Source organism: Salmo salar, chromosome ssa09 (genome assembly GCF_905237065.1).
Source record: "Salmo salar chromosome ssa09, Ssal_v3.1, whole genome shotgun sequence".
Lineage (NCBI taxonomy): Eukaryota > Metazoa > Chordata > Actinopteri > Salmoniformes > Salmonidae > Salmo > Salmo salar.
In genome coordinates, this window is record NC_059450.1 from 20338845 (window position 1) to 20351854 (window position 13010).

The 13010-nt window shown below is 47.3% G+C and overlaps 1 protein-coding gene across 2 annotated transcripts in view; it reads left to right on the forward strand.

The window, feature by feature from the left end:
• Window positions 1-13010, forward strand: part of LOC106611072 (signal-induced proliferation-associated 1-like protein 1) — an 83741-nt gene that overhangs the window by 49351 nt on the left and 21380 nt on the right. For both annotated transcript variants that reach the window (XM_014210935.2, XM_014210936.2), the window contains exons 6-9: window positions 2615-2718; window positions 2901-3058; window positions 9518-10097; window positions 11818-12092. In XM_014210935.2, the coding sequence (XP_014066410.2) occupies window positions 2615-2718; window positions 2901-3058; window positions 9518-10097; window positions 11818-12092 (1117 nt within the window). The remainder of the gene's footprint in view (window positions 1-2614; window positions 2719-2900; window positions 3059-9517; window positions 10098-11817; window positions 12093-13010) is intronic.

Here is a 13010-nt window from a genome sequence, read left to right on the forward strand (position 1 = left end):
TCAAGGATCTTTCTGTACTTTACTCCGTTCATCTTTCTCTCGATCGTGACTAGTCCCCCAGTCCCTGCCGCTGAAAAACATACCCACAGCATGATGCTGCCACCACCATGCTTCACTGTAGGGATGGTGCCAGGTTTCCTCCAGACGTGACGCATGGCATTCAGGCCAAAAAGTTCAATCTTGGTTTCATCAGACCAGAGAATCTTGTTTCTCAGTGTCTGAGAGTCCTTTAGGTGCCTTTTGGCAAACTCCGATCGGGCTGTCATGTGCCTTTTACTGAGGAGTGGCTTCCGTCTGGCCACTCTAACATTAAGGCCTGATTGGTGGAGTGCTGCAGAGATGATTGTCCTTCTGGAAGGTTCTCCCATCTCCACAGAGGAACTCTGGAGCTCTGTCAGAATGGCCATCGGGTTCTTGGTCACCACCTTGACCAAGGCCCTTCTCCTCCGATTGCTCAGTTGGCCAGGCGGCCAGCTCTAGGAAGAGTTTTAGGTGTTCCAAATGCTCTTACATCTAAGAATGATTGAGGCCACTGTGATCATGGGGACCTTCAATGATGTAGACATTTTTTGGTACCCTTCCCCAGATCTGTGCCTCAACACTATCCTGTCTAGGAGCTCTACGGACAATTCCTTCGACCTCATGGCTTTGTTTTTGCTCTGACAGGAAGAGTCAGATGAGGAAAATGTTGATGAGGAAAATGTTTTATGTAATCCATTTTTTAGAATAAGGCTGTAACATAACAAAATATGGAAAAAGTCAAGGGGTCTGAATACTTTCCAAATGCACTGTACATGTGGGCATATGAAGTTACTCTATCCAACCAGCTATTTCTAAGGTACCACCCCAAAGATAATTTGTAAACGCCCCCTCACAATCTCCTGTCAACGTTCACCATGGCTTTTACCCAAATATGTGCAACATTACTTATTCATGAATGTCATCTAGAATATTAACTACAAGGCAGAAATGTTTTGTATCAAAATAGCACCCACTTGAGAATTAACCAATGCATATTTATTTGACAATAGGGGAACGATACAAAATTACATGATTGAATAAGATATTTAGATTTTTCGTCTCAGCTTTCTTTTCTGAGTGACAACTTTGTTTACGTTATCATCTAATCAAACATTTAAAAAAAATGTATCCCACAAAGGGAAGACTAACTGTAAGTAGACCGGTTTCTCTTCTTTCTTGTCATGTGGTTGCCGTGTCAGTGTGTTTAATCCCCATCGGTATATAAACTTTATAAACACGTGGGTCAAAACCTTTTTGTCCCATGTCTTCAATTTCTGACGATACCCCCATCCTTTTGAGACATCGTTTCACAATTTTCCTCAACAGTAAAGTCCAGGAGAAAAGGTGGTAATAGGATGAATATTGTCCAATTTTTTTTTGAAAGCAATCGGTGAATTGACAATTAGTTGACAAATAGATGATCCACTTCTCAAATACAGCCAAATGATAGCTAAAGACAGGAGTATTCTCAGGTGGGCGTGGCTTGAGCCTTGCTACACACATACACACAAACACACAGTTGTGTTTAACTAACCTTGGACACACACACAATTGATTCCCATTCAAAGCAAAGCACTGACAGTGCATTTAAAAGTGTGATTGACCTTTTTTATTTGACCAAGGATGTAGCATGACAGGCTCCTGTGTGGGAACCTCACTGACCCTCTCTCTGACCTCCTCACCCCAGGTCTCACAGCTGTAGAGTCTGCTTAATATTTGCTGTAGGCGGTGCTCTGTTCTGCCTTGTGTGTTATCAACAATAGGTTTGGGGTAATCTCTGTAATCCAGGAAATAGATGTTGCTCTCCTGTCTCTTGCAGGGTTTTTTTTATGTGTAGTCCCTTTTTACTTCATGTAGCCTGTTTTTCTTTCAAATCTCTCTTGTAACCCCTCATTTCGCCTTGCGAGTCTTATCACTCCACCATACCTGTTCCTCTGACCAACTCTTTCTCATAACCCGTACTCCCTCCCTCCATCTCTCCGTCTGTCTCTGGTGTATTGAGGACTAAATCATGTTCACAATGGCTGGCCCACACGCTCCACTAGATCCTTTATGTTCCTAATGAGAGCAGAGCAGGAAATGGCAGCTCATCGCAATTATGCACTTAATTACATTAGACTATTTCTGGCACTTCCTCTATTCATAAGCTCAATGAATATGAACATTCCTCTTTTGTCCATACATTTTAATTGTGGTGGCTGCCTGGGTAATCTTGCACCCAAAACCAAATCAGTTACAGTCATGAGAGACAAGCGCATGGGTACCTCTGCTCTTAGGAGTATAGTAGACTAGTAGGGTTGTGACATACTCTTTACAATGCTACATTTTTAGATGTAGTATTTTTGAGCAACAATACAGTATTGTCGATAGGGCTCTACCTGTCTGACAACAATTATTTGTTGTTGTTTTCCTGTCTCACTATGTTGGCAGACATTGATCAGACTACACTAGCATGGCTTATTGTTCGGGCTATGAAACAGGAGACAGTCTAGTACATAAAGCACTGAGCAGATAGGTGGCTGGAGGACAGAGTTGGGTTGCAGGAGCAGTACAATGGGGCCTTATATTGTGGTGCTCCTCTCCCTTCCTCCAGCTGATTCCACTGGCAGCCACTCCCTGTACACGGCCTACAGGGACTATGAGATCATGTTCCACGTGTCTACCCTGCTGCCCTACACACCCAACAACAAACAACAGGTACGGAAGGGTTCTATGATATCACATAATACATGAATATCTAAGAGACATGCTTTAGGATAACATGATATGCCATAGATGGATTCAATTATTAATCAAGTTCAATGCTGCCATGCTGAAGAATAGGATATTCATTGAGATAGTGTAATTCTTGTATGGTTATACCATGTTTGTCCTTGTAGTTGCTGAGGAAGAGACACATTGGAAATGACATCATCACCATAGTGTTCCAGGAGCCGGGAGCGCTCCCCTTCACCCCCAAGACCATCCGCTCCCACTTCCAACACGTGTTCATCATCGTCCGTGTGCACAGCCCCTGCTCCGACAATACCTGCTATAGGTGAGTGTAAACCGTGTTTAGACCCTAGAGGGCCTGGCGGTCACTAAGAACCTGGAAAGCCCCTGGTACTACAACAGTGGTTGTTTTGAACTCACACAGGTAGATAACATAATGAGGAAAGAGAACCACTAGAAGGCATGGTCACCAACCCAGATACATTCGCTTGGGTAACTACTGGCTCTCCTTATTTCTCTCTGTAGCCAGGGTACTATAGGCAGGGTACTATAGGCAGAGTACTGTAGGCAGGGTACTATAGGCAGGGTACTATAGGCAGGGTACCATGCAGGGTACTGTAGGTAGGGTACTATAGGCAGGGTACTATAGGCAGGGTACTATAGGCAGGGTACTATAGACAGGGTACTGTAGTCAGGGTACTATAGGCAGGGTACTATAGGCAGAGTACTGTAGTCAGGGTACTATAGGCAGGGTACTATAGGCAGGGTACTATAGGCAGAGTACTGTAGTCAGGGTACTATAGGCAGGGTACTATAGGCAGAGTACTGTAGTCAGGGTACTATAGGCAGGGTACTATAGGCAGAGTACTGTAGTCAGGGTACTATAGGCAGGGTACTATAGGCAGAGTACTATAGGCAGAGTACTATAGGCAGAGTACTATAGGCAGGGTACTATAGGCAGAGTACTATAGACAGGGTACTGTAGGTAGGGTACTATAGGCAGGGTACTATAGGCAGAGTACTGTAGTCAGGGTACTATAGGCAGGGTACTATAGGCAGAGTACTATAGGCAGAGTACTATAGGCAGGGTACTATAGGCAGAGTACTATAGACAGGGTACTGTAGGTAGGATACTATAGGTAGGGTACTATAGGCAGGGTACTATAGGCAGAGTACTGTAGTCAGGGTACTATAGGCAGGGTACTATAGGCAGTATACCATGCAGGGTACTGTAGGCAGGGTACTGTAGTCAGGGTACTGTAGGCAGGGTACTGTAGGCAGGGTACTATAGGCAGGGTACTATAGGCAGGGTACTATAGGCAGAGTACTATAGACAGGGTACTGTAGGTAGGATACTATAGGTAGGGTACTATAGGCAGGGTACTATAGGCAGAGTACTGTAGTCAGGGTACTATAGGCAGGGTACTATAGGCAGTATACCATGCAGGGTACTGTAGGCAGGGTACTGTAGTCAGGGTACTGTAGGCAGGGTACTGTAGGCAGGGTACTGTAGGTAGGGTACTAAAGGCAGGGTACTGTAGGCAGGGTACTTTAGGCAGAATACTGTAGGCAGGGTACTGTAGGCAGGGTACTGTAGTCAGGGTACTATAGGCAGGGTACTGTAGGTAGGGTACTGTAGGTAGGGTACTAAAGGCAGGGTACTGTAGCCAGAATATTGTAGACAGGATACTGTAGTCAGGGTACTAAAGGCAGGGTACTGTAGGCAGGGTGCTATAGGCAGGGTGTTATAGGTCGGGGTGTTATAGGCGGGGTGCTATAGGCAGGGTACTGTAGACAGGGTACTACAGGCGGGGTGCTGTAGGCGGGGTACTGTAGCCGGGGTACTGTAGGCGGGGTACTGTAGACGGGGTACTATAGGCGGGGTACTGTAGTCGGGGTACTGTAGTCGGGGTACTAAAGGCGGGGTACTAAAGGCGGGGTGCTGTAGGCGGGGTACTGTAGCCGGGGTACTGTAGGCGGGGTACTGTAGACGGGGTACTGTAGGCGGGGTACTGTAGTCGGGGTACTGTAGTCGGGGTACTAAAGGCGGGGTACTAAAGGCGGGGTACTGTAGCCGGGGTACTAAAGGCGGGGTGCTGTAGGCGGGGTATTGTAGCCGGGGTACTAAAGGCGGGGTACTAAAGGCGGGGTACTGTAGGCGGGGTACTGTAGTCGGGGTACTGTAGTCGGGGTACTAAAGGCGGGGTGCTGTAGGCTGGGTGCTGTAGGCGGGGTACTGTAGGCGGGGTACTGTAGTCGGGGTACTAAAGGCGGGGTACTAAAGGCGGGGTACTGTAGGCGGGGTGCTATAGGCGAGGTACTGTCGGCGAGGTAGTAAAGGCGGGGTACTGTAGCCAGGGTACTATTGGCAGGGTGCTATAGGTAGGGTACTATTGGCAGGGTGCTATAGGTAGGGTACTATTGGCAGGGTGCTATAGGTAGGGTACTAAAGGCGGGGTACTGTAGCCAGGGTACTATTGGCAGGGTGCTATAGGTAGGGTACTATTGGCAGGGTGCTATAGGTAGGGTACTATTGGCAGGGTGCTATAGGTAGGGTACTATTGGCAGGGTGCTATAGGTAGGGTACTATTAGCAGGGTGCTATAGGTAGGGTACTATTGGCAGGGTGCTATAGGTAGGGTACTATTGGCAGGGTGCTATAGGTAGGGTACTATTGGCAGGGTGCTATAGGTAGGGTATACATTTTTGTTTGATTATGGTTGACGGGGAGAGATCACCCCTGCAGCTGCTGTCTAGCTGATGGGATGGGGCCCTACTCTATTGTTCTCACTGTGATCACGGAGCTCTGTGGCATTCTCACTGACACCCTCATCCACACCTCACCCCCTGCCACATGCACAGAGACACTCACTCACTCACTCACTCACTCACTCACTCACTCACTCACTCACTCACTCACTCACTCACTCACTCACTCAACCCTCCTGCCTACCACACTGCCTTGGGGCAACGGAGCTGGAGCGATCTGAATGAGTTAGCGGCATACACATCAATGATTCCCTTGCTGGACGAGCGAATCAGAGGATTCTTGAGCAGCCATGCAGTGCTCTGTCCCTCAGTGCTCACAGACCCTCCCCGAGGAACACTTGTACAGGCTCTGGGTCTCAGCTCAAACTTCATCAAAGTTGGGCTAATTTATTCTGAACCCTCCCCTCCAGTAACCCCTCTACCCCCCCAGCGCTGACTGCCAACGATTAGATGCCCTCCTCAGCTGGAGTTGTTCTTTTTTAATGGGGACATCTTTTGATTTGAAGCCAATGAGTGTCGTCGAGGAGAAGAGGCTGAGAGGGAGAAATGCTGGCTTTTCTTCTTGGATGAAGTAGAGAGAGCGGGACCCTGAAGCAGTGAAGACTCCACTTCACCCAGAGCAGCTCTCAGCATCCAGCCTCTGGCTCAGTCCCATGGATCTAATGAACAGACTACAAGTTCCAACCCCTATCTCTTCTGTTCTGTCACCAGAGAGCTGATATGCTAGAAGCCTGAATTGCTGGGAGCCTGGGATGCCATTTCAAAGAGGAGTTAAAAACTCACAAGATCTAGAAACAGAACAGCGGTTGGACGGGCAGCGCAAGCAGCTCTAGTTAGCTGGATAAAGCTGTGTGTACCTGCAGTAGTGTGATCAGAACGAGCAGACAGGAGAGGAGGATTCACTTCAAGGAGACATATTTTTATAATGCCTAGCCCAGTCAGGAGTTGGTAGAGTCACATAAACAGACCAACTGGGAAACGTAAGGGTCAGATGCCGGCGCAAGAGCAGGTGGGTCTGAGGGTTGTGTCACTGTGTGTGTGTGTGTGTGTGTGTGTGTGTGTGTGTGTGTGTGTGTGTGTGTGTGTGTGTGTGTGTGTGTGTGTGTGTGTGTGTGTGTGTGTGTGTGTGTGTGTGTGTGTGTAGGAGGGATCCGAGATGTGATGCTGATGACCAGTGTGAAAAGGAGGGGGGTCAGTGGACACAGGGATTTCAGCGACCTCTCTCACACACACACACACACACACACACACACACACACACACACACACACACACACACACACACACACGCCCGGCTGCACTACTGTGATGTATTACATAATGCGTGATACAATGACTACGTTTTGCCAAGGTTTTATTGGATATTGCTGTTATTGGTGATAGTGCGGTTGAATTCTGACTCATCAGAGATTATAAAGTTGCTACAGTAGCTTTAAATATTGATCGGTATTGTGTGTGTGACTGGCTCTGTATCCTGTTCACACACAGTGAAAACGGGATCTTTGGAATGATGCATCAGTGATCTTCAGGCCAACAGAGAAGTAGTTGGCCTGTGGCCAGCCTAGGGATACAGCCTAGTGATAATCTCGTGCTATCAACTGCTGTCCAAATGCAGATAGGTCAATTTAGCCATATTGCATAATGATCAGAGCTTTGTTTCTACAAATAGCGAGTAGCCTCCTCCTCTCCACTCCGCGTATCTTCTCTGTGATCTGGGGTCTAGGGCTGGCTGAGAGTGGCCGTCTCAGTGGTAGCTGGTTTGTCAGCTGCGCTGAATGTATAGTTATATACGCCTGCCTGGTTGAGCGAGGCTTGGGCTGTAATGTCGCAGCTGCATGCGATGGCTGTGTTATCTGTTTAATGGACTGGACTGAGGCTTGTCATGACTCTGACATCAGCCTACATGAGCCTGGCCTGCAGTGGGTTTCTATAGTGCTGCTGTTCAGCTTTTCCTCACCATTGTTGGATTATATATAGATTTTGAAGCCAATCATTGTCAGTCATCTGCATCAGAACTAGGTTAGCTTTCATGCTAATTTGTTTCATTAAACTCTAGGAGGCCTATTGTGGAGCAACAATGGGAGTTGAATGGGAAGAGTAGTAGGTGACCTAAATAGAGCCTTGACCATAGAAAGGCTCATGCCCTCTTTATGCTGGGAAGGGAAAGGGACTAGGAGGAACAATAACCACGTGAAAACTCTATAAGAATGTCACTGCTCTTCTTTCCCAGCCTATGAAACTGTTTTCTGTCCTCTGGTCTACTGTTTTCTGCCCTCTAGTCTACTTCTACTGTTTTCTGTCCTCGTCTACTGTTTTCTGTCATCTAGTCTACTGTTTTCTGTCCTCTAGTCTACTGTTTTCTGCCCTCTAGTCTACTGTTTTCTGTCCTCTAGTCTACTGTTTTCTGTCCTCTAGTCTACTGTTTTCTGCCCTCTAGTCTACTGTTTTCTGCCCTCTAGTCTACTGTTTTCTGCCCTCCAGTCTACTGTTTTCTGCCCTCTAGTCTACTGTTTTCTGTCCTCTAGTCTACTGTTTTCTGTCCTCTAGTCTACTGTTTTCTGTCCTCTAGTCTACTGTTTTCTGCCCTCTAGTCTACTGTTTTCTGCCCTCTAGTCTACTGTTTTCTGTCCTCTAGTCTACTGTTTTCTGTCCTCTAGTCTACTGTTTTCTGTCCTCTAGTCTACTGTTTTCTGTCCTCTAGTCTACTGTTTTCTGCCCTCTAGTCTACTGTTTTCTGCCCTCTAGTCTACTGTTTTCTGCCCTCTAGTCTACTGTTTTCTGTCCTCTAGTCTACTGTTTTCTGTCCTCTAGTCTGCTGTTTTCTGTCATCTAGTCTACTGTTTTCTGCCCTCTAGTCTACTGTTTTCTGTCATCTAGTCTACTGTTTTCTGTCATCTAGTCTACTGTTTTCTGCCCTCTAGTCTACTGTTTTCTGCCCTCTAGTCTACTGTTTTCTGCCCTCTAGTCTACTGTTTTCTGCCCTCTAGTCTACTGTTTTCTGCCCTCTAGTCTACTGTTTTCTGCCCTCTAGTCTACTGTTTTCTGTCCTCTAGTCTACTGTTTTCTGCCCTCTAGTCTACTGTTTTCTGTCCTCTAGTCTACTGTTTTCTGCCCTCTAGTCTACTGTTTTCTGTCATCTAGTCTACTGTTTTCTGCCCTCTAGTCTACTGTTTTCTGCCCTCTAGTCTACTGTTTTCTGCCCTCTAGTCTACTGTTTTCTGTCCTCTAGTCTACTGTTTTCTGCCCTCTAGTCTACTGTTTTCTGCCCTCTAGTCTACTGTTTTCTGCCCTCTAGTCTACTGTTTTCTGCCCTCTAGTCTACTGTTTTCTGCCCTCTAGTCTACTGTTTTCTGCCCTCTAGTCTACTGTTTTCTGTCCTCTAGTCTACTGTTTTCTGCCCTCTAGTCTACTGTTTTCTGCCCTCTAGTCTACTGTTTTCTGTCATCTAGTCTACTGTTTTCTGCCCTCTAGTCTACTGTTTTCTGCCCTCTAGTCTACTGTTTTCTGTCCTCTAGTCTACTGTTTTCTGCCCTCTAGTCTACTGTTTTCTGCCCTCTAGTCTACTGTTTTCTGCCCTCTAGTCTACTGTTTTCTGTCCTCTAGTCTACTGTTTTCTGTCATCTAGTCTACTGTTTTCTGTCCTCTAGTCTACTGTTTTCTGCCCTCTAGTCTACTGTTTTCTGTCATCTAGTCTACTGTTTTCTGCCCTCTAGTCTACTGTTTTCTGCCCTCTAGTCTACTGTTTTCTGCCCTCTAGTCTACTGTTTTCTGTCATCTAGTCTACTGTTTTCTGTCCTCTAGTCTACTGTTTTCTGCCCTCTAGTCTACTGTTTTCTGCACTCCCTGAGAGGATTGGATAGGGATAAGACATATTAAAAGCAGCAGCTTGCCATCTTACGCCTATTGAATTCTTTCAGATCTAGTGCCCTGAGGATCCATTGAGATTGGGTATAGGACTCCCTCCTCAGTGCACTTACTAGTTAGTGACCTCTCTCTCTTTCTCTCCTCCCCCCCAGCGTGGCTGTGACTCGTTCCCAGGACGTGCCCTCCTTCGGTCCTCCTATCCCCAAGGGTGTGACCTTCCCCAAGTCCACTGTCTTCAGGGACTTCCTGCTGGCCAAGGTCATCAACGCAGAGAACGCCGCCCACAAGTCTGAAAAGTTTGGTGCCATGGCGACACGCACGCGACAGGAGTACCTGCGGGACCTGGCAGAGCGGCACGTGACCAGCACGCCGGTGGAGCCCACAGGGAAATTCCCTTTCATCTCCTTGGCTCACAAGCGGCGAGAGAGGGTTCGGCCGTACAGCGGGGCAGAGCTAAGGAGCCTAGGTGCAGTGACATGGCCGGTGCATGCGGAGGACCAGGTAGCCGGGGCGGAGAGGGAGTGTCTACTGGCCATCTCCAACGATTTCCTCATCCTATTGGATCAGGAGGCTAAGGCTGTGGTCTTTAACTGTGCCACGCGCGACGTCATTGGCTGGTCCTCGGGCAGCCCCGCCTCCATGAAGATCTACTATGAGCGTGGGGAGAGCGTGTCGCTGCGCTCCATCAACAACAACACAGAGGACTTTGGAGAGGTGGTCAAACGCCTGGAGGTCAGTAGCAGTACAGGTAGTCTGTGTATTATTGCTGCACTGATGGCTTTATAATATTTCACACACCATCTGTTGTGATTATTACAGGTGTCCCAGGTTTCAAGCCAGATAAGGACCTTTCATCACTAACAAATGGGTTATAATAAACATACCTCTCATTTCCACCTCTGATAATCCATTATGTTCAAAGGAGATGCAGAATAGGCCTACAGTGATTACAAACACAATGTTACAGGTATAGCACTCAGCATTGACCGTATTTGGAGAGGTAGTTTAATCATTCACATGCGATTAGGCAATGCCAGTTGTCTTGAATGAAAGATTAACACTATTTGCTAAGGGTTATTTCATGTTTGTGTGTACAGTGAGTGTGTTTGCCATACCCTTTCTTGTCGGAAAGCGGAGGCGTGCATCAGTGATGTAGCATAATATCCTGCTCTGGCCTTGTTGTGGCTGCCTGGAGGTCTGTGTTAAGTACTAGGTTACAACCTCTTTCCACCTGACACTGGGTCAGAAGGGCCAGGCAAGGTGTATTAAACCTTAAATCCTCCCTCCTGTACAAAAACACTTTAATTGAAGGGTAGCGCATCCGCTGATGATAGATTCAGTCTGTTAGTGTGTGTCTTATCAGATCTAAGCCCAAGGGCAGATTATGTTTATGTGATGTGTTTTACAGTAGCAGCAGCCAACAGAATAGTTTTGTTTTTTATTTACTCAACCCTTATTTTACCAGGTAAGTTGACTGAGAACACATTGTCATGTACAGCAACGACCTGGGGAATAATTACAGGGGAGAGGAGGATGAATGTGCCAATTGGAAACTAGGGATTATTAGGTGGCCATAATGATATGCAAGACACTGGGGTTAACACCCCTACTCTTACGATAAGCGCTATGGGATCTTTAGTGACCACAGAGAGTCAGGACACCCGTTTAACATCCCATCCAAAAGACAGCACACTACACAGGGCAATGCATTTTTTTAGACCAGAGGAAAGAGTGCCTCCTACTGGCTCTCTAAAACCACTTCCAGCACCATCTGGTCTCCCATTCAGGGACCAACCCTGCTTAGCTTCAGAGGCAAGTCAGCAGTGGGATACAAGGTGATATGCTGCACAGAGCACACACAGCACATGCAGTGTAGTCTGTCTTTGGATTTAGAGGTTTCTTACATTATGTAGTGTGGCAGACCAGGGGGTTGGGTCAAAATGTTTACACAGATCAGACACAGACAGTATGATTAGCTCAGTTTCAAAGGTGTTTAAAATAAAATAATAGTCCAAAAGAAAAGAATAGGTCTCCCCAAGAGACCCTCTCCAGTATACCGTGTTCTGGGCTCCGGGTCTTGCTGTATCCTGTGGGGATCAAAACTGAACTCACTCCTGTTACCTCTGGTACCGCCCCAAACTATATGAGAGTCCTTTCCTCCCGCAGTCTCTCCATTGTGTGCTGCCCTTCTGGCAGCTTTATGGGACTTGTACAGCTGGTGAGCAATCAGCCCTTGATTACTCACCAATCCCCAATCAGCCCCAATTAGTCCTGGCCGGAGAGCCCATCGAGACCTGGCACGTGATGGAGCCATCGCCTCGTGATGTATACTCCGTCTGTCACCAGGCCTCGACGAGTCTCCCCCTGGTGGCTGACCTGCTGTACGCCACAGTGTTATAACTCTTCTCCTTCACCTCTTTCTCCTCCCCCTCCTCCTCTCCCCTGTCTCTAGCTCCTGTCAAAGGGCAGCCAGACCACAGAGATGACCCTGAGGAGGAACGGCCTGGGCCAGCTGGGCTTCCATGTAAACTTTGAGGGCATCGTGGCAGAGGTAGAGCCCTACGGGTATGCCTGGCAGGCGGGGCTGCGCCAGGGCAGCAGGCTAGTAGAGATCTGTAAGGTTGCCGTGGCATCGCTGTCCCACGAGCAGATGATCGATCTCCTGAGGACCTCTGTCACCGTCAAGGTGGTCATCATACCCCCGCACGAGGACTCCACCCCTCGCAGGTACAGCTCATGACAACAAATAAGTTACCTATCAACAGATATGTCCCTCTATCAGTCATATCAGTAGCATGCATTTGGGTACTGGGGCAGCGCTGCAGTGTTTGTAGTGTATATCTCGATGTAATAATGGCACCGAAGGAGATGGCTGCCGTTTTACGATCACGTAACCAATTGTGCTATTGTGTATGTTTTTTCGCGTTATTTGTAACTTATTCTGTACATAATGTTTCTGCCACCGTGTCTTATGACCGAAAAGAGCTTCTTGACATCAGGGCAGCGATTACTCACCCCGTACTAGAGGAATTGTTCTTCTTCAACGAGTTGGACAGGAAGGATTTACTCCAGACACCCGACAAGGCCTTCATGCCTGTCATTCGCAGGAGGAAAAGATGGAGGTATCGTGGACGACGGTCCGGGTGCCTTGTAAGGATCCATCGCCGAGAGGGTAATCTACCTTTACCATCGGTCCAATTAGCCAACGTACAATCAATCAATAATAAAATAGACAAACTACGAGCACGTATATCCTACCAACGGGACATTAAAAACTGTAATATCTTATGTTTCACCGAGTTGTGGCTGAACAACGACATGATTAACATACAGCTGGCGGGTTTTAAGCTTTTTCGGCAGGATAGAACAGCAGTCTCTGGTAAGACAAGGGGCGGCGGCCTATGCATATTTGTAAACAACAGCTGGTGCACGAAATCTAAGGAAGTCTCAAGGTTTTGCTCGCCTGAGGTAGAGTATCTCATGATAAGCTGTAGACCACACTATTTACCAAGAGACTTTACATCTATATTTTTCATAGCTGTCTAAAGACCACCGCAGACCGATGCTGGCACTAAGACCGCACTTAATGAGCTGTATATGGCCATAAGAAAACAGGAAAACGCTCATCCAGAGGCAGCGTTTCTA